Below are 22,058 nucleotides of genomic sequence, written 5' to 3' on the forward strand. Positions count from 1 at the left end.
CAAAACTGAGCAAAGGGACTCTGTCCACAAGAATGTCAGCTCAGATCCCAGGGCGCTCAGAATAGTTTTATAAAGTTTTACTTCTGAGAAGAGACATTGTTGAAAGCAATTGTTCAGCCAGCCAACTGCTGTCACTTCCATGAATTTGAATAAGCTCCAATACAGGACACTGAGCTTTTGCACATGTAGGAAGATGCAATTGTTCTGAGTTAATCTTTGCCAATAAATCAACACCACCATTATTTAGAGATTTTTATTTTCCTCTGGTGTGTGACTGTGTGGGTGGGGTTTTGTCTTAAAGTCCCCTTCTTCCACTTTCATAAAGCTTATTTTTCATACCTCCTTGCAAAGCTTTCAGAGCAGTAGGAGGAATCCCATTTATAATGGAATCAGACCCATGAAAAGGTAAATATTGTTGTTTCTCTTGAATGTGCGTATTAACTAGCACCTAATCGGGGGAAAGAATATAGCAAAAGAATTTGTTTGGAGTTCATGAAAATTAACATTTGATGTAATTTTGTATCCATAATTTGCATGTACACAACTTACATATAAATACATATGGATTAATGCAAATTTTCATAAGGGAAAGATTCACTCTGTGCTCTGCAAAAGTAAGGGCAAGGCTGGCGATGAATCATTTTTTTTTAAATATTCTAGTCTGGGTATATAAATAGCTCTCTGTTTCTAGAATAATTACTACTGAAAAACGCGGCTTCTGAAATAACATAGGCCATAATTAACCTTGGCTTCATTAAATCACAAATAATATATTTTTCAAGTCTTATTTGTAAAGGCAAGCTGATTAATTTAAACGTTTCCCTTTGGAGGAGGAGAAAAAAAAAATCTAATTGAAATGATTTACCTACGTTGCTACTTGTCAGATCTTGTAAACTCTGGCAGGTTTTCAGCCGGCGACTTGGCTACCCCGGTCTCCCCTCGCCCCCCGGCGGGGAGCTCCTGCCTCGGGAAGCGCCGTCCTCTGCTTCCCAGGGGAGGGAGACCCCGCCGCCGTCCCCCCGGCCCCTCGGGAGCCCCCCACCGGGCTGAGCCGTTCGTCTGCCCGGCCCTGCCCGCCTTTTCTCCCTCGGCCACGGAGAGCAGGGAGTCTTGCGGGCTCGGAAGCGACACGGAGCCCCCGGCCCCGCCGGGTCCCTCGCGGCTGCCCCCCCCCAGCCCGGCTGCCCCGGCACGGCACGGCACGGCACGGCACGGCACGGCGCCGCAGCAGCGCGCCATCCCTCCCGTTTCCTTGTAAGACAGCGCCGACCCCCGACGGAAGAAAAGTTTCCAGGCGAGCGCCAGGAGCGGGCCGGGGCTGCCGGCGGGGCCGAGACTCGCTCCCCGCGCACGGGTGGGTGCCGCCCGGGACTCACCTTCCTGCACCGCATGGAAGGGGTTGTTGGCCTCGATGAGCTTGATGGAGTAGGTGATCTTCTCGCTCTGGAGGATGTCGTCATTGAGGTTCAGATCCGACACCGCCTGCTTGAACACCTCGTCGTCCTTGGCAGCATTGCCTTCAAAAATGGCACCTGCGGGGAGGAAGGAGGCAGAGGCGGTGAGGGCGCTGCCCGCCGCCCCGGAGTCCCCCGTCGGGCCGGGCAGGGGGTTCGGGACCCGCACCGCCGGCAGGGGGGCGGCCCTGGGATTTAGACCAACTTTCTGCCCCCCGCCTGCTGCCTGCGGGCAGCGCTGCTATTCGGAGGGTCGCGCCCACGCGAAGGCGAAGCCGGGCTTTGCGTCCCGTAACCTGCCAGCTGCCATTTGGCCCTCCTGCCTGTGCCGTTAGCGCGGAAGCAGCTGGCGATGGGCGTTATGTAAGATGCCCCGTCTGCCCAGCGGCTGTGTGCGCGCACCGGCCCTGCCGCCCTGCCCTGCGGAGCGGTGGCAGACCTGCGGGGCTGGCAGCGGGAGCAAAGCGCTGCTGATTCACGCCCCGCGTGCCCGGGCCGCTGAAGTTTGCGCGGGGGGAAGCTGCGGTGACACCGTGCCCCGCGGGAGAAGCGGGGCCGAGGGGCAGAGCCGCGAGGACCCCCTCTGCCCAGACTCGGCGCTTCCCCGGGGCTCTTCCCAACCCCGGGGGGGCGCCCCGGGGCCGGATTCCCCCCGCTGCGGCCGGGGCTGCCCCTGGCTGCCTGATGGCTCCGCAATGCCGTCTGCCTGGGCTGCGCCCCCGGGCTCCCGAGGCGAGAGGCGCAGACCGGAGCCTCCTCCGCCGGCCCCGGGGCCGCTGCCCGCCCGTAACAGCATTACGGGGCCGCTCCTGATCGGCCCTTCCCCGCCCCGGGACTCTCCGCCCGTCCCCGCGGAGCATCCCTCGCCAGGACCGCTCCCGGCCCGGCCGCCTCCTTTCTTCCTTCCTTATTTTTATTTTTTTTTTTTTAATTTTTTTTTTTTATTAATTCCGCCACCCTCCCTAAAGGGCTGGTGGAATGACGGCTTTTCCTTCCCCGGCCGTTCTCGCGTCTCCTCCTCTACCACAGTCTTCCACAAGTGATGCTCTCCCCCCTCTCCGCCCCTAACCAGCCTCATCTCCTTCCTGCCGGTACCTTTCAACGCCAGCCAAAAGGTGACTGCAGAGCCTCGCCTCTGCTTGCCAGGCTTCCCGCGGACATTACCGTGCCTCGCTCCCAGAAGCCATAAAAGTTCACGGCAGCCTTTCCTTTGCCTCTTCTTCACCCCTCTCTCTTCCTCCCACGGCCGATCCAGCCTTCCCGTTGCCTGAGGGTTTTAAGGAGCTCTTCTTCAGACCCCAACAGTTGTGCGCACAGACACAGACACGCACACGCACGGAGCCGCTGCAAACCTCGCCTCTCTAACCCTTTCCCAGCCAAGTTCTCCCCCCGCATTCCGGCTCGGCTGACACCTGCTATGACAGGGGATGCGAGCCGAGGGCTCATCTCCCCGAAAGTTTTCCCTACGAGCACGTTCAGACGATGCCTCTCTCCTGCCCGCTTTGGGGGCCGGCTGGCTGTTTTCGGCGGCGGGGATGCGGCGGGGGAGCAGAAAGCCTTCCCCACGCAAACAGGTCCGGGCACGGGGCTCTCCGGCCACATGGGAGACCGCAGCGGCGGCCCCGGCGGTCCCCGCCCCGCAGCCCGGCCCGGCCCGGCCCGGCACAGCCCGCATTTCGCCCCTAACTTTGCAATCGGGGGGATTCGGCTGTCTTTGCCCCCTCCCTCCTCCGGTCTCTCCGCGGAGTTGGGCTCAGACGCTGCCCGTCGCGTTCCGGCGGTGAACGAGGCGATGCCTCCGTTTATTTATCTGCCGCGTTCCTCTTTCCCCCCCGCCTGCGCTCCCTTTCTTACCGATGTGGATGATGGAGTCCGCCCGCACCGAAACGCACTGAAATATCCAGGGGAAAAGCCAGAGCATCAACACTTCCATTTCCAGCCTCTCGCACAGCACATCAGCCCGGGTTTGGTGGAGAGGCAGACGGGGGAAAAGAAGAGAAAACGAGCAAGGGCAGGTGGAGCGAGGCGGCGGGGGGGAAGATGCCCTGACACCCCGAGAAAAAAAAAAAAAAAAAAATCCCAAATTCCCACGGAGGATTTTCCAAGACTGAGGAAAACGGGTGATGGGGAGAGAGGAGGGAAGACAGGAAAAAGAAAAAAAAAAAAAAAAAACGGGGACCAAAAAAAACGCACGGCGGTAGATCCGGGGTTGGCAGGCGGCGCGCCGGAGCCTCCAGCGCTCGGTGTGTGTGTGCCGGGGCGCCGGCAGCCCGCGAACTGCGGAGCGCCCCCCCCGCCGCCGCCGCCGCCGCCGCCCGCCCCCCGCGCCACGTGACTGCGGAGCTCGGGGCCGCCGGGGCACGGCAAGGCGGCGGCGGGCAGCGGGCACCGGGCGGCTCCGGGGGGAGCCGGGGCCGGGGCCGGGGAAGGGCCGCGCTGCGCCTGCCCCGGTGGCGGGGCTCTCGGCGCACGGAGGAGAGGAGGGGGCGAGGCGGTCCCGCGGGGCCGCCGCCCGGAGGATGCCCAGCGCGCTGCCCCGCTGCCGGTCCCGGTGCCGGTGTGACACCCCGCAGGTAAGGGCACGGGGCCGCGCCCGCTGCCGCTCGCCCGACTTGGGCACCTGCAGCCAGGTGGGAGCGGGGGGCTGCCCCCTGCGCTGGGGCCGGGGGTGTGGGGGGCGCAGCAAACCCGCTTCGTGTTTTGTTTTGTTCCAGCTTTCAGTGAAATCTAATTCAGAAATTGGACATGCTCGGGCTCAGAAGACTAATTCATCCCCTAAAACAAACGCATCAGTGATTGCAGGCACCCAAACGTGACGAGCGTCTCAATACGCCGCGGAGCCAGAAAAAACAAATTCATTCAGGAGCCCGAAACGTAATTAAAACTACTGCCAAGAAAACGCGGCGAGGGCAGGATGGCACCGAGATCAGCGAGCGGCGGCACGGCGCGCTGGAGCGGCGCGGACACCCAGCAAGCGGCAGCGCGGGGACGCCGCCAGGCAGAGCGGGCCCCGCAGGACCCCGCAGCCTCGCAGCCCCGAGCCCGCTGCTAAGGCGCTGCCCCCGATCCCACATCCCCGATCCCCCCGCATCTGCAGCGCACTCCTGCCGCCAGCAGCCGGCTCCGCGCTCCTTCCCGGGGTGAGTTCCCTGCTGGCAGGATCGCCGCGCTGAGCCCTGCCTAACCCAGGCGCGGTGCGGCAAAAGCGCTTCGTGCTCAGGGGCAGCGGCTTCGGAGGAGCTGCACCGCCGCCGGGGGGGCGTGCAGGGGGAGCGGGGTGCGAGGAGGAAGCTGCAGCGGCGGTGATGCCAACACGGATCCCTGTTGATCCTCATGCGTCAACAGGCGCCCGTTCGGGGGTAGTCACCGGCACGGCTTTTGAACAGGGAGAAGTGGGGGGTAAATGTACAAGGAGACGCACTTTGTAAAAATAAATCACTTGTTAACTACTCTTACTTACAGTCCTTGTCTTAAATATGCAATTGCACACCGATCAATGCAGCATGATTAAATACTGTATGCCATATTTCATGTAATAAAAACACTTAATCCAGATAATTGGCTTCTGAGACAAAGATCAATAGAAATGTTCCTTATTTGACTACGTTAGCAAGTCAAAATTAATTCTAATTTACATTTGCTTCAAATCAATACGCACTTAGTGACTTACACAGGCTCTTTAAAAAGTTAAACACCTGTATTGACCACTGTCATATATATGTCAGTAACAAGTACATGTGTGGGAACTACGTGGGCCAGAGGGGACGTGTTGCCACACAGACAATCTCTGATTTCCACAGAGGAAAGGAGGCTAAATTTATGTGCGTTTGAAAAGTGCATTGGGATCCTGGCCAGGAACCTGCAGAAACACAGCTATTAACCCTGCAATTTATACAGGCATCCAAATCCCAGCCAGTTATACTCCAAGCACTTGGGAGCAGGCTTGCCTCTTCAGTTTGCACAGTGAGGCTTTGACCTCAGCTGGAAGTCCTCTGGCTGCTATTTTAATAATAAAACATAATATAAAATATTAAAAGTCCAAAAATGCAGTGAATTAGACAAGTTAAAGAATTTCCTGACAAATCCACGAGCAAATACCCTGCATACCGACAAGGACCCAGGCCCAGGAGGCCTTCCTCCTGGAGGAGGAAAAAGGTCGGAAGCCCAAACAACTATAAAATAGATCAGTAGAAAAAGGCTCCCCCAAATGGTCAGGGGGCTAGTTGTCACAGCCAAAGGACAAGAAACAAGGAAAATGCCCAGAGGAAACCTCAAATGCCATAAAACCTCATTTGTAATATGTAAAGCACAGTGAGATTTATCTGCACTAGAGCGGAAGCAGAACTGGAGCTCACCTTGACCCCAAACAGAGCTGTGCAGAGCTATCCCCACTCCACCTGTGCTTTTCTTTGCTCAGTTTAGTTGAATGAAAAGAAGTGCCAAAGTAGGAAAGCAAACAAGCCATGATCCACAGTCATATCTTTCAGCATTGATCAAGTCCTTAGTGGCTGCAGCTGTCCATTAGAGGGCTGGATCAAGGCCTCCAAACCTTCAGGAGCCACATGCAAAGCTAGCCATCAAAAAGAGAGCAGGAATCTGTAAGAACTGAGCCACTGGGCCCAGCAGCAGAACAGCAATTTCAGCAGCATCTCTGCAAGATGGAGAGCTGTAGCATCAACACCGATGCATCTTGCTTCAAGCCTGATTTAAGTCAGGCCTTTGAAACTATTGCCACACAGATTTATTTTATTTTTTTAATTGGCTTAGATTAGATTTTTCATAATGCTTATTCCTCCCTCTTTAGATTCCCTCCTTATAAAAAAGGGATCCATGTTGAACTTCTAAGCCTGGTAAAAATGGGAGTGTTCATTTCAGTTCTGCCATCCACCACTCGCAGTGGGCAGAGCACCGACATTTTGCAGTGGGTGCACATTGTTCAGACAGCAGTCAGCACTAACAGACTAACCCATTTGCCATCATTTTGCATATTAAGAACATTACAAGTTGCCACGATATTCCATCATTGTGTAGGGGACAACTCCATGCACATTGCTACATAAAGTACCACTGGATTTACAGCAACCATGGAAGAAAGGCCTCTCGTTAGAAATATGCAAGGTAAATAGCCAACTCAAGTAACAGTCACTATTCAAAGTTCAACTCCTTGGCAACAGATGCAATTCTATGCACATCTCTAACAGCTCTATTACCTTTGCAAACCACTGTGGTGATTTTAAGCTAACCTATCATGAGATATCTCTGTGCTTATTTCTGTTGTCAGAATGAGCATGGAATGAAAACTGCACCGACTGGTTTTTGCTACCAGGAGAGAACGGCTTGAATACAGCTCTGAAAACTACACTGCAATTAGAAATGTAGAATACCCCAGGCAGGTGAACTGAAAGGCTTGTGCAATGCCACGCTCCAAGCCTGGCATTTGGGCTCTGTCCCTCTCTGCTGCCACAGCAAGCACAAGGTATATTGTGAACATCACCAGAACGACGGCTGCAGGGAACGCCTGGATCTGGAAAGCCCCTGATGTTTACTGAGCACATACAACAGCACGCACAAAGCTGCTTCCTAAGCAAGAGCTCTGCAAGACCAGAACATTGAGACTTTCACTGCACTATAGCCTATGATCAGAATAAACGGAGTGCCTTTGAGATTCAGCATTTCTCCTGCCTTTTTCTAACTTCCTTCCACTTGCTGTAGGCATTTGCTGAGGCTTCCCAATGTAAAAAATCAGAACAATGTTAAGTGCTTAAAACAGGGTGAGAAGCATTAGAGCGAAATTATGGATGTTGCCTGGGAAGGGGAAGAACAGAAAAAAGACTGACAGCGTGGGTAACCTAGACAGGAGAAATAACGTGCTCCAAAGCTACACCCAGAGTTTTCTCAAGAATCTTTTAACTCTAGCAGGGGGAGGGAAAGGTACTGGCTGGAAGGAGGGCATAGATTCTCCAGTCCCCCTGACAGCACAGATCCATAATGGTCTGTGCATTTACACCTAGCTAAGGTAAAAGCTGGATACGTAGCCATATTTAAAGGGCTATGCAGGTGCATGTGGCAATGATTATTATTCCCTCTGAAAGTGAATGGAACTCCTCTATCAGTCATACATGCATGAAGATGCAGTAAATTTCTCCAGGTGTTAGCTGCTCAGTCTACAGGGTTGTAAGCATTAAAACAAACAAACAAAAAAAAAATTCGATACATAGCATTGCAACAGTCTCCCTCTTTTCCCGATACCCAAGAGAAGGTCTATAGTAACAGAAAATATATATATTTATTGTACCTTTTATAAGGAAATTCAATAGCTCTCCTTCTCTTTGGAAACAATGGAAAAAAAAATCTCTATAAATTCTGGAATTCTTGTATTTAAATCATATCGTCATTCTCCTGTGGTGACAGCCCAAGATTTCAGTTGTTTTACTGAAAATTCTTCTAGCTTATTGAATTCTTCTAGCTAATTCTCTTCCCCCATATTGGTAGGGGAAAGTGAGCAAGGCACTGGGTGGTGCATAGCTTCTCACTGGGGTTAAACCACAACAGCAGGACAATTGCTGTTCTTGATTAATTTGTTGTGTGTCTACGAACGATCTGAAACTGTGCAACAGTCAACACTTTATTTGGATTGGTGTGTCTTTTAAGATACCACAAAGAAGGCAAAGCACTATTCATCTCAAATCTTTACCTGATTTAGTTCAGCAGAGTACACACAGCCTATATTTGATTTAATTCATACTTATGTTTGCTTAATTTCATTATTCAATATCTGATGCATCATGTTAAGATTCATATTTACTTCCCCACTCCTCTCTTCCATTTGGGCCTTTTCATGCCTCATTTTTCCTTAGCAGGCTTTTCTTCACAATAGACATGGACCTATACAGGTTTTTGCAACCTCCCACATTTTCCTAGTTGTATAAATACACTCTTATTTTAGTCCAAGGCAGGCTGTATCAGTGTTGGTAAGTTTAAACTCTGTCTAGGCATTTCTGTTTAATAAACACTGATTTGGAAGACACTCAAAAGGAATCTGTTTATTTACAACATCTTACTACCACCACAAGGTGTTTTGTAGAGAGCTCTAAAACACAGGCAGCCAAAGGATTCTTTGTCTCTGTCGTGACCACTGGGGATGCGAGTGTAACTCAGTTACAGGAAAAATCTTTTTTCCTTCATTGCTAAGCAACCCCCTTGTCATTATATCCACTGGACACTGACTGGAAAGGGCTAAACTCTGTAAGCTGCTTTTCTGAGTACAGAACCTTTTTTCCAAAAAATGGGAGTTTTGGAATAAAAAAAAGTATGATTGCCATCTCTGTGTTACCATACAAGTCCATAAGGATGCCAGCTCCTCGAGTAAAAAAAGTATTAATTACTCATAATTTAATAGTAGCCATACCAAAATAAATCTCTGAATTAACTTCATCAGCACCTATCTCAGAGGGAAATACATTACAAATTTCTCCACCAAATAGATCCAACCATCTTTCTGCTCTTAGATATTAGGGCAGACAGGAGAAATGATACAGCACCCATTCTCCAAGTTGTTAAAAGTTATTCAAAACCATCTTGGGTGGGTGCCTCATGTTGAATTATCCACAGTGAACATAGCGTCCAGTCTCACGAGTTGTTCAGGAAGCTGCCTTTCACAAATACCAAGGCCTTGCTAAAATGGCTGTCATTCTGCCATCAGCCCAAAAAGACAGGAAAGTCCAAAAAAGAAAGCCAAACATATTCTTGCTACTTCTCACTTTACTCACCTAGGCAGTAACAAAACCAGTAAAATAGGTGCTGCTGCACAGTGAGGCAGATGGCCAGAAAAGACTGAGCAGATCTGAAAATTTGGGCCCTCCAGCCAAGACACGGTAGCTGATCTTGTGTTTATTCCTACTTCATTGTAAACGCCACTGAGAAGTGTGTAAGCAGAAAGATTTTGCTACAAGCCAGGAACTTGAACACTACCCTTTGCTGCATCTCAGCCAAAGTCGAAGGATATGTTCTGTTGCACTAACTCAGTCCTTTGCCATCACTTAATACTGATGCAGTTTATATGTGCAGAGTCCTTTAAAAGCTCCACAATGAAAAGTACTCTAAGTGGAAAGTAATTTTACCTTTAAGAAAACCTGATCTTTCTCAACAGTCCAATCTAAAACATATTATATTTAATGACTGACTCACAATGGACCACTTCTTCCAGCTACTAAGGTCTCTCTTTTGACTTGTAGCGCTGTGTCATGGAGTGTTGGCAGTTTTTTTGTTGTTATTGTTTTATTTTGTTTTTTTCCCAGCATGGTTTTGCAACATCTATTTTGCAGCTGTTTGTGCAAACAAGGACATATTTGCCTTTTCAGTGACTCCATTAGCATTAATGGCAGCCACACACACAGAGAGGGGGAGAATAAATTCTCCTAGGGATGTGTTCTCTTCAGGAAAAGGTTGCCAGTCATGGAGTTCGTAATTCATACTCACGTTTCCAGGAATGAATGGATGAAATGAAGGTTTTATAACAGAAACATCAGCTTGATTCTCACTGTATGCCTGACTTTAAAATTAATCTTAGCAAAGCATTCAATTACTGTACATCTCTCACTTGGAGTGATGGGGGTGGAATTCAAACCAACCAGTATGCTAAACTGTGACCATATTTCTTGAACAGCATTTCTTACATTTCCTGCTCAAATTTATTTATTTATTTTTTAAAAGGCAGTACAATCCAGCAGTTGGAGCAGAAGGGCCATGATTCCTGGGCTCCATTCCCACCAGAGTCACCGATTCATTTCATGACTAATTGAGTGGACTGTTGCATGAACATTGTATTCAGTTCTCAATTTAGGGGGGAACAAGAACATCAAGTTCCTTTCCTCAGTTACTGCACTTGGTCAGCTGTCCTACTTCTCTAGGAGGTGTAGAGGAGACACGGTAGGTTTATTTTTTGGCAGGTCAAATGGTTAATTTCAAGTAATTTCAAGTTTGTGAATCATCCACTAAAGTACAAATATTTCTCATGCTTAAAATAATTTCAAACAGAAAATGCTTCATGTGGTCCTCAGGTCCAGACCATTCCACATAGCTGAGTCTGGATGCAAATGTCCAATAACCAAACTTCATTGCTGATCTGAATGACAGGATTTCAGCTCTCCAATTCTTTTTATTTGTTTTAATCCAGTATGAGACAGGGAAAAACAAACAAACAAAAACTTATATTGAGGGAGATAGGAAAAGCTCTGGAGAAAAGCCCGACCTGCACTACAACAGCACCCAGTGCTTTTACTGGCTTTTTTTCATTTATTCCAATTAGAAATGAACTTCAAATTATTACTCCACACATTTCTCACCTGACTCACCAGTTCTGAGAGACTGCATATAAAGACCCCAAAGTTTGTTTTTTTTTTCTGGTCTTCTGACCCATCAAAGATATTGTGATAAAGAGTTTATGCAAAGGGCAAGGATGATGCAAAGTAGGCAGCACTTTGAGCATCCAGCACTCCACAAGCCACAGTCCCTGCCATGGCACCCTTGGGAAACATCACTGACCAGTGTAAAAAAAAGCTCCTAAATTCATTGATATTTTCATAATATCATTAAATACACTTTATCTTATTTCTGATCTAAACAGTGCTGCATTACACAACAATATATTATACTGCAGCTGTGTACTATCCAGTTGAATGCAAGTCTGCAACTGAAATAGCTTTGTTTGCTGCAGTGCTGTATTATCATACATGACTATACCATGCAGCATTGATTTCTAAGCAATGGTATTGATTAGGAGTCTTATTTTAAAAATGCTGGCAGGATACAGCCTTTGGACCAAATTTGAATTACATTCCCCAGCAACAACAACCCTTTCTTTACAGGGACTGTATAATACTAGTAACAAGTAATGCTGCAGACTTCAACAAGTATTGAGGATTTATACCCGTATAACTTCAGTAGTATGAGTTTTTAGCATTTTGCACTTAGAAAATATGCTTTAGAATTATTATTTTTAAATGCAACCTTTTTTTTTTTCCCTACTCACTAGCTAAAAATAATGCTTTTATTTCCTAAGAGATAAGTTTATTAAATTGAATTTGACCTTTCAGAGCATACCTAGGTAGGGATTTCTGCTCCCTGGAAACACAGGCATGTTCTTCACATACTGCTCTGAGTCATGCAAGGCTCTACAAGCAAGTAAGCAAACCAATCATGGAAGAGCACTTTGCATTAAACAAATTATACACAGAAGAACAAGAAATATATATATATATATTCTAGGACCTAAATTTTAAATACCATACTTTGGGTAGAAAATGTTTACAACAGAGTTGTTACGTTCTCAAGAAGTCCTCCAGATTTATCATCAACATATCATTTCTTGACCAGTTTCCCTGCAGTGCTGCTTACTCCTTTCCAAAAATAACTTTTAAATACTTCCCTAGTACATCTGTGCTGCTTCTCATACCCCCAGTGGCTCCCAGGTTGGTAGAAATCTCCTAGTTATCTTACTGCTTTGCCGGCTGAATCCTAGTTTGCAAAGCAGGTTTGTTACAGTAACACAGGAGGACCATACATGTACTTTCTTAGTTCTGGTTTCTTCCTGCTGGGAAGGCTGAGTGCACCAGTGCCTTCATCTGTGCTGATCTATTTGCAGATCCACAAAGCCTGTTACCCACATAGCTAAACACACTCCTTTTTACACAGCAGGTGAAGAAAAAATCAAGAATAGTCAGTCCTTACCTTTCTTACTACAAACTCCTTCTTTCACTCCTGGTACTTAACAAGAACCAGGAATATATATCCTCAAGTACACTGCGACCTTTACATCACATGCTACAATAAAACGAGATTCTGTATCTAAGCCTCACCTCTTTACCTCTGGAGCATTACCTCTAAATTGTAATTAGTTGCTTATGCTTTTGATGGACTTACTGTTACAGACAAAGCATATTTTACTTTCACCAGTGGTTTGTTCAGAGAGCTTGGAGTCCACCACCTGACTCAGACATATTAAGAAAGGCAGGTTCCTCTGTCAAGGGGCAGATTTACAGTCAGGGTCCAAAGCAATCCAGCACAAACACTAATTGAAGATGCACCTACTATTCAATCACTCCTCATAGTTCCTATGTTTTACCAAGTAAAATGCGTTTAGGAGAGATAGGAGACATAGCAGCATTTGCCACCCTTAAGTCCTGTTGCTTCATCTCAGCTTCTCTATTCAACCTGCACTTGTGGATTTCTTCTTAGTTAAGGGCCAACCAGGCCTAAGAAATGAGTCAAAGCCAAGGCTGTTTCTTTTGAAAGCTCAGAAGTTTTTTTATGCTGCAAACTAGCTTCCAAACACCTCAGCATTATACACATAAAACAAGTCTCTTAATAAATATGTTATAGACACCTCTTAGTGAACCTTCACCTGCCTCTAAATTCCACATTGAATAAAATTGCTACTATAGTAAAGAGCAGTTAGAAAAGAACACATCCCTGCAAAGCCATGCTTGTTGGTACATTATATCAATTCAGTTACATCCTCTCATCCATTTAAGAAAACAAACCTGACAAGCATACATAATTATTAACTGCAGTACTTGATTTAACAGAGACTATTTTTCCCCTGCAACTGTTTTTCTTTTCAACCCAACATGCCCAAGACACCCAGTTTAACAAATTTTTGGTTATGTCTGATATGTTTGTAACACAGAACTTCCCTCTTCATAATAAAACTGAACATGTACACATGGACCTTGTGTAATCTTCTGGGACTGGTAGCTTTGCATTATAACCTGAGCTCATTACTGTTTTCAGCAGAGGCTTTTCTGGCCCTAGAAGTGGAAGCCCTCCAACAGTGACATCTTTCTGTCTCTTTCCCCACCCACACACATTCTCCACAGGATGAGAAACAAATCTATTCAGTCCTTCAGTGTCACAGATCATCATGATGATCCGGGGATGTACTCATATTTTATACATCTAGATCACTACTAATAAAAATCACAAGATCACAAGCTTCCATTATGTGGATACATACCCTAGCTCTGCAGGCCAACTGCAGGGCCAGCTGCCACTAGCTGGAGAATGACTCTGGAAATTTGCCTAGCCATGTTAAAGAGCCTGTATGTGCCAGCCAGCACCGCTCCCTGCCCTGAGGTCAAGCTGTGCGTATCTGGCTCCTGCACGACCCCTGCCAACCAGGTGCATGGGGACAAATCCACAGCTTCTCTCATGTTCAGTGGCAGTAGCTTGTCTGCTCAATTCCATCAGTAGTTGCCATCGTATTTTATTGTGCTTTGGCCAACACAGTCCAAGAGGATGTGTGTTAAAATGCAGTGAATGATTTCTTATATTTGGACTTGTAAATGTTGGGGCAGAAATTCTTTCTATCTGCAGTTAGAAGGGAATCACAATTTTCCTTGCACAGGATGAGAACACCTCTCTATTGATGAAGGTGGCACCACACCAGCTCAAACGATTTTCCATTAACACAAAAATCAAATTTTCTATTGCTTATAGAGGGAAAAGCAATCCAGGACACTGTCTGAGACTACAGGGGACTCTCGAACACCGATGAAGGAACAAATCCATGAGGCAAGTGAATTTCTCATGTGTTGGTTCCAGTAACCTTGAGCTCATGACTCTTGTTTCAGTGTAGTGGAATAAATCTGTTCTGAATATGTACGGATTTCATCTCAAGGCTGAACAAGAAAAAAAAAAAAAAACAAACAGTGGTGCTAAGATACTTCACTATACAGCTTTACTAAACTAATTAAAAATGGAATAATGCAATGAACAAAATTGAGTGAACAGTTACAATTAAATCAATAGGTTCAAAGGATCAGATCACTAAATTAATACAGCTAAGGATAACCAAAAAAGCTCACAAAAAGAACAAATTTTCTTCTTCACAGGAAAAAGAATGTATTGCTTCCGATTAATGCTTCACAAAGAGTACACAAAGAAGGTTTAAAGGAAGTACCAGTTCCCTTCCCCAGTAAGGCACCAGGCAGCAGTTGCTTGTATGTAGTACATAAACCACACTAGTATACTGTTTCAGACTTCATGGGACAATAAAATACAGGTAAAGAAGCCAAGCCAAGCAGCCAGCAGCCAGCTTGACCTCAGACACAAGCCAAGAGAAGGATCCTAATGCCAGGGGTGGAATTCCTTGGTTTTCAACTAATAAACTGGACTTACTGAGCTCCACAGCAACGTCATTTTACTTCCCATTTAAAGCTTCATTGTTATCATATACTACTGCATTGTGTTAATTTTTTTTAAATGACCAGAGGATGACTTAACAGCATCTTTTCAGCTTTGCTACCTAGTTCTCAAAATCTACTAATTTGCTCAAGCGTTTGTTTACTATTGCAGATTTTTTGAGGTGGCCTGTCCATCCACCCACTAATGCAACACGTAGTTATACAAAACAGAATTTGTTTACAACTGTAGCAAGACTGTTTTATAAACTTACACTGTAGCCTTCCCTCAGCAGGATTATTCATTTTGGCCTCTTTTCTCTACCTGCATGTCTATCAACATGGAACTTTTTTTTTTTTTTTTTTTTTTTTTGAAGGATAGGAAAATTACTGAAACACACACATGTGTTTCTCAGCTTTCTATGCCATATCTCTAGCTCACACAGCAGCCAGAAAGTCTTGGATAGTTTGAAATGCATGAGGCCTTTTTCCAAGCTGACTTTTTAGGACCTCTCCAGTCCTTTTTCATTTCCCTACCAGTGAAAAGTTTATTGGGAATACTCTCATAAACAAGCACAGCAGAATCTACTACCGACAGTAACATATATGTTAGAACAGAATCCATCCTCTGACATCTTGCTTCTCTAACACAAACAACAGGAACATAAAACTAATCCCTTGCTTATGATTTAATGATCATCCTCATAGACAAGGGCAACAGACTGCTATTCCAGGAAGCACACGATGATTGTGCATGTATGGAGTTTGTGGGTTTGTCCCATCCCTCCCAAGGATAGCTCAAAGCCCAGGTTTTGGACTTCCTTTCCTCCCAGCAGCACTCTGGCTGGGTAACAGTTGAATTAATGCAGCCCTCCTCCACAGCCACAGCCAACCCCAGCCACAAGGAAGGATCCAGAAAAGCCAACGCAGCTCTCAGGGCCAGCATATTGCAGCAGAGGGGCTGCACCAAGAAAACTATGGTGGAAGCTCAAGTTCTACCCTAAATATCCTTTCACAGCTACAGGTCCAAATCCCAGTTCTGTAATCATTCTGTATGCATTTTGACTAATAGACAAATAGCTATTAATGAGACTATTAGTATAGTGGTTTCGTTACTCGTTAAGACAAAGAGGCAGTTTTATTCCTTTCATGACATTATCTGCTGACAAACAGTGCAAAACAATTCACAAAAGAACAAAGCTTCTCTTTGTATGTTTGCAAGAATTTTTCCTTGTAAAAATGAGTATTTTCTTAAATAAAAGTATAGCAACGTCTATAATAAAGTGTCTACTTCCCATATGTAAAACTGGGCATATAAACCCTGGAATGCCACAAGCCAAACTAAGTGCTGGTAGGCACCATCTTCTTTCTTGAGAGCTGAGCAAGTCTCAAATGAACTGTTACCTTTGGAAAGAAGAATCTTTGCCAAGGAATCACTGGAACTGCTGATGCAAATCCAAAATTACTACATGGATATAGCCTCAACAAGGCCTTAATCAAGCTAACAGGAGATGTGCCAAATAATAGGGGTCCTTTTCTCTTTGATACCTTCTCTGTTCCAAAGCACAATTTTGATTTGTGGACCTTTTTTCTTCTAACAGGATGGTCTAGCTCATTACTTCTTACATGACTGCAAGCAGCTCATTGCTTTTCTTGCACAAACAAAAACAAACAAACAAACAAATAAATAAATAATAACCTTAAGGGAATTATGTGAGAAAAGGTAGAGTAACTTTACAACAGAAAGACTCTCATAATGACAGCACACAGAATAATAGTCTTAAGGAAGAATAATGAAAGGTAAGGTGTTTTATATATATATATATATATATATATATATATATATATATCTCCTTCATATATATAAACATCCTTTTAGATTGATTTTTCTACATTCCAAATGCTCCCATAACCATCTTTTGACATTTCTCCTGCACAGCTGGTTACACCATCCATAAGCAATCTCTGTCTACCTGGCATTATTATTATTTTAAAAGCTATTTCTTTCACCTCCTTTCAGCTCAGACTTATGTTATACCTAATTGCCAGTTACCACCCTCCCTTCTAGAAAAAGAAAATCTGATTTCCAACCGTTTGAAATCCATCCTTATTGTTAACTACGACATAATCATAATGCCCATATATGCACATTATAAGAATACAATTAGCAGAAGACCAAAAAAAGTGGGTGCCGTTTGCATTCTTGGCATTACATTCAAATGTTAACTCACAGATGAACACAACTTTACAATAATAACACCATGTATATTACAAAGAGTTTATCAGCAAGAGAAAAAAAATGGTATTAGTTGCTTGCTTATGATTAATAAATGTAGTTAACAGAGAAGGAATATTATTCTTGCTGGGTGCTCATTATGCATTTGATAATCTCTATTTATAGGACAATGAAACATGGGGTTTATAAAATGCCATCTGTTGGTTTCTTTTTAATGCATGGAATTTCTGACAGTTCAGGAGCTGCAGTTCAGCAGTGTTGATAATGCTACAGCATGTAATACTAAAGGCTTTGGTATGAGAACTTGAGCCATTAAACATCAAGAAACAGATTGGATAGATATGCTGAGGAGTGTATCTTCTGTCTTATGATTTTAATCTATTTAAAAAGCAATTTACACTTTCATGTAATTGATTTCAATCAGTCATTCAAATAGCATAACACACACAAACTCATATATTGCAATGATCCACAAATGTGATAGAAGTGATTTTGTTCTTTCATCTCTGCTGGAGAAGGTGTCTCATGAGAGAAGCTCACAGAGATCTAAAACTACTATAGGTAAAATGGTAACTACTCTTTTTTTTTTTTTCTTGAAAAATAAAAAAAAAAAAAAGAAAAAGAAAAAACAGGCATCAAAAAGTTATCTTAAAGCACAGAATTAGAATCAGATCTATTCGCATTAAATTTGTCAATACCTAAAGGTTGCATTGTTCTTGCATATTAGCCATGAAATTAAAGCACTCATAATGGAGGTTAATATTGGAGTATATCAACAGTAATAAGTTTGACTATCATCAACTTCAACATCTAATTAAGTCACCAAATGGCCCAATATTCAGAGCTTAGTTTCCCTTTGAGCATAAGCTGCTGCTTTTAATGCAATTAATAAAATTGTGATTGATTTTTTTGTGAAATGGGTCACTCTGTATTCATATCAGCATAAAGTTGAAGGGGGTTATATTGTTGGATAAAGGTCTAATTAGGACTATCGATCCCAACAGGAGCCACAGATATGGAGCTGTTCATAGGTCAAGCAAATACAGGAAGAAATAACTAAGCTCCATAAGGGACAATTTATAATTTGGCAGTTTCTTAGGGTTATCAGCATATGATTTCTGTTTCCACATTCAGTTGTTTCCACCTTGAATAGTCTCTGCTGTTACCTCAAGTCTTCATTGTGCTCCTCTGTCACAGCCTGTCAGATAACTGGAAGTGTCAGCTCCCTGGGACAGGAACTGTCGTCTTTGCTATTTGTCTACAGCACAACAAAAAGCAGCCTGTCTTAACCAACAGGATTATAATGCTTCCCATCCCAAAACATGAGATTCATATTTATCTAACCTCTAAGAGAGAAATAAGATATCGTTGCATTTCTACCAAAAAATGAAGTAGCTCTTTGACTGTTCACAGGTATCAGTGTTAAAACACCTTGACTTAAGTACTTCAGGTAAATTGTTAACTGTTGACAATAACTTTGCATTTGCGTTTTTTTTTTATACACAAAGAGCAGCTTGTGCTACTTAAAGCCTGGCCTCAGTCAGTCAAAGGAAGATCATCAAGCATCAAAAAAATATAGCAGTTTCTCGAAAGGGCACCCAACCAACCTCCAACATCAATCTTTTGAGTGATGTACCCATAAAGCAACCATGTGTTCTCTTAAAGACAGACCTTACAGGAAAAACTGGAATTTAGACAGAAGATTAAGAATAAGTGCAAATGGATTGGGGCTTTTGGGGTGGATATGGAGAAGTTTCTATTTGTTCCTATAAATGTTTGTCAAACACTGTTTTTCTAGCAAGCCACTGTCAGTGAGCTATTCTTACAAAACTCAGGGAGCTGTACGCTAAGGGAAGCTAAGTTTAGCAGATCAGGCAATTCAGTAAACCATGTCGGAACAAACCACGGCAACCTCACTTAGCTTATGAAATGTGATGCAGTAACAAGAAGTGAATAACAGCAAGAAAAGCTGAGATCGGGAACTAAAATGCTTTCAGGTGGCACAAATAATTCTAAAATGAAAATTGAAAAACATTGCCTGTAATTTACTTAAATGTCACTACTTAAAGTTTGTTCAAACTCATTTAAATGAATGGTGGTTGTCTCTAGATGCAGCAAATAAATAATCAATGTACCCTCGTGTTGAAATCTGCCTTAAGTGCAAACACAAATAAATGTTGTTTCCACCTCTTTGGAGAATATATATAGTCATGATTCAGCTTATGCTTGCTAATAATATCTCGTCCTTGTTAGACTAAAGGCTGCTCTTACATGGGTACCACAGAGTGTTTCGGTATTAACTGTGGTATGTTTGTTAAAGAAATGTTATAGGTTGTGCAACATTTATCATTCCTGTATTTTGCTTTGCGCTTTTGTGGTAGCCTACAATTCCCACATGCTTCATCTTTAAAAAGACACAGAATTCCCTAAATTGAGCCCTTGAGTGCGATACTATCCATGCTTAGCCTAGAGAGCCAAGTCTCTAGAGGTATTTTGGATCATTTTAATTAAATTAAAGGTCACCAAAGAGCACACAGATTTCAGTGAGCCAAATACTGGGTGGTTTCCACTGTCTGGAACTTCTTATCAATAGGAGCACTATAATCAAAGAGTTATAAAGATTGGATTTGTTTCATTGATCTGAAAGGAAAGGTAAATACAATCTTATACATGTCCAGAAATAAAAAAGAACCCCATTAGCACAATGCAGATTGTCCAACTCAACAAGAGCATGCTTGGAAACACGAAAAGTGAAGTACAATGGAGTTTATTTACAGGGTGTGCTCAAACCTTGTCCAGTTGAACCACTGAGCTGAAGAACACAACACAGATCTCCCTTTAACTGAAACTCCTCTCAGGCAGAGACCTGCTACCTTGATCTTTCCCTCACTTCCTTTAAGGAGTCCCAAAAGCTGTAAGGTGGAGCCATCTGGTTAACACACTTCCATCCCACACATCCTTTTCCCTCAGCCCCTGCACATTGCACTTTGGAACGTGACATCCCTCAGACCTCTCAGCTTGAAAAAAAACGTGACTGGGCTGTAAACTCTCCCTTTGATTACTTGCTCTAAACAGAAAGGATGCAGGGATGTAGCAGCCCAAACAGCTCTTACAGCCACTATTGCTTTACATCTTTAATCATTCCCAAAGACAGTTTCATTATGGGTCTCTATAACTCAATGACCTTTTATACACAAGTCCTTCTTTCAGAGTAAGCAATATTAACTGTGGATCAAATGAACTAAGGTGAAAAGATAAAGTACTTCCTATCCTAAGAAATGAAAAATAGATCTTCTTTTCAAAATAGGAGTGATCATTATACTATGACGTGATACTATGATCATTATACTATGATCACTCCCATAAGACTTTATTTGCAAGTCTGTAAAATATATTTATTGTTGTTATTATTATTAGTATTATTAACCAGGAACCTCCTAGTTAAAGGAATAATTTAAAAGAATTTACTTCAAGAGGAAGGAAAATATTAAGATTTCAAGGATGTAGCTTAAATGGATGAAGCAACACTAACACAACCATGTTGGAAGGAAGATGAATGCTTATCCATAAATCCACGACATAATTGTGTTGGTGCAAATACTCCCTCTGTAAACAAACAAGTCAGATAATGACTGTGTTACAATAGTAACCTTAAAAGGTCTACATCCAAAACTCTTATCCAAACAGAAATGTGCAACAGTTCACATCTTGAAGTCCAACCCAGGATGCTTCTTAAAGGAATATTCTACTTAATGTTTTTAATATGTATCCAGATAATGGCATATTTGTTAATTTTATAGCAATACAGAACCAGATTTAGGTTTAGATGTTGAGCAGCTAGATCAGTATTTGGAGTATCTGGCTACTCCAAATGCGAGTTCAGATTCATCTCTAGCTGTGGCAGATACACAATCAGGACATTTTGTAACTGCCTTTCAAAACCTTATTACAACTACACAGTTCAATACTCTTAAAATAAATAGTGCATCATCAGCTAAGTATTGAAATAAACATTTCACCACTCTACGCATCATCAGCCTCATTTCAGTGCCTGGTAGGTCATCAACATTTTGACTCACGGCCCAATTTCAGCTGTGCTAAGTGTATAAGTGCTACATATCTTCGATTTGTTTCACACAGACATTTCTCATCATGAACGGCAGGCAGAAGTGCAAGAGGAACACCATAGTCAAGTACTTTGGCTTGGTGACAGCACTTAATGCAGAACACTGAGTTTTGCATGATGTTCCACCAAATATTTTCTAACAGGTATGGTCAGTTTGAATTTCTAGGCTAAGATAATAATAATCAGTAATAAATGAGGAAATTTAGCTCTTTTCTTTTTAAACCCCTGAGGTAATGTCATGTTCTAAAATTCTTAAGTGAAATAATTTTCCAACAGTACTTCACTAATAGGTTCACTTTTCCCATTTCTACTTCTCACGAAGAAGTCACCACATTACCACACAAATGTGCATAGCACAATCAGGTACAACTTAAAAGTGAAAAATGCACTTTGCTCAATCAGGTAAAACTTAAAAGTGAAAAATGCACTTTGCTAATGAAAAGTAGAGTGTACAAAACAGCACTTGAAATAATGCTACCTTTACTATGCAAGCCCCCAAAGGAAACAAAAGCTGGGACATTTTTAGTGTATTTCTATTCATGATATTTCCAGGCTACCTCACAAATGTGACTGTGATGGTACTGCAATGACCAGAAGGAAGACAAGCAATCTTCTGAGACAGCTCCCAGCTCCTGGCTACTCCACTGGCTCTTAGCCTGTTCCAGCTAAGTGTTGGTGGTTCACTAAAATTTGGAGAATGCTGGGGGAAAAAAATGGTTCAGCATCTTTTCCACTAGATCCTTGTAATCTCTTTCTACAGGTGTCCTAAGGATAATAATCAATCTACTGCCTAGCAACGATCATTAGCAACTCAGCAAAGACAGGTTGAATATAGTTTTGAAAGAGGCATACTCCTGAAGTCATCACCAGAGTATCATAAAATAGCTGACCAACATTTCAACTTTCTAACACAGACTGTAAAACTGCTCTTAGTACATGTTTTCCATGCACTTGACCCTTGGGATCTAGGTATGGGCTTAGAATAAGCCAAAGGACTTCTTAGTTAATTATCTCTTTCTAGTGATGGATGAGAATCAGATGCCTTGTAATAATGCTGCTATTAT

At 43.7% G+C, this 22,058-nt stretch overlaps 1 protein-coding gene across 10 annotated transcripts in view; it reads right to left on the reverse strand.

Annotated features, from left to right (window-relative positions):
* GRID1 (glutamate ionotropic receptor delta type subunit 1) overlaps positions 1–22,058 on the reverse strand; it is a 583,553-nt gene that overhangs the window by 519,206 nt on the left and 42,289 nt on the right. For 6 of the 10 annotated variants that reach the window (XM_068688375.1, XM_068688373.1, XM_068688374.1 and 3 more), the window contains exons 1-2: positions 3,309–4,021; positions 1,377–1,532 (exon numbers count right to left, since the gene is read on the reverse strand). In XM_068688375.1, coding sequence (XP_068544476.1) covers positions 1,377–1,532; positions 3,309–3,387 — 235 coding nt within the window. In that variant the 5' untranslated portion in view covers positions 3,388–4,021. Of the gene's footprint in view, positions 1–1,376; positions 1,533–3,308; positions 4,022–22,058 lie in introns of those variants that run through there. The other 4 variants (XM_068688379.1, XM_068688377.1, XM_068688380.1 and 1 more) reach the window with 1 other exon arrangement.

The sequence above is a fragment of the Anas acuta genome, chromosome 7 (genome assembly GCF_963932015.1).
Source record: "Anas acuta chromosome 7, bAnaAcu1.1, whole genome shotgun sequence".
NCBI classification, from domain to species: domain Eukaryota; kingdom Metazoa; phylum Chordata; class Aves; order Anseriformes; family Anatidae; genus Anas; species Anas acuta.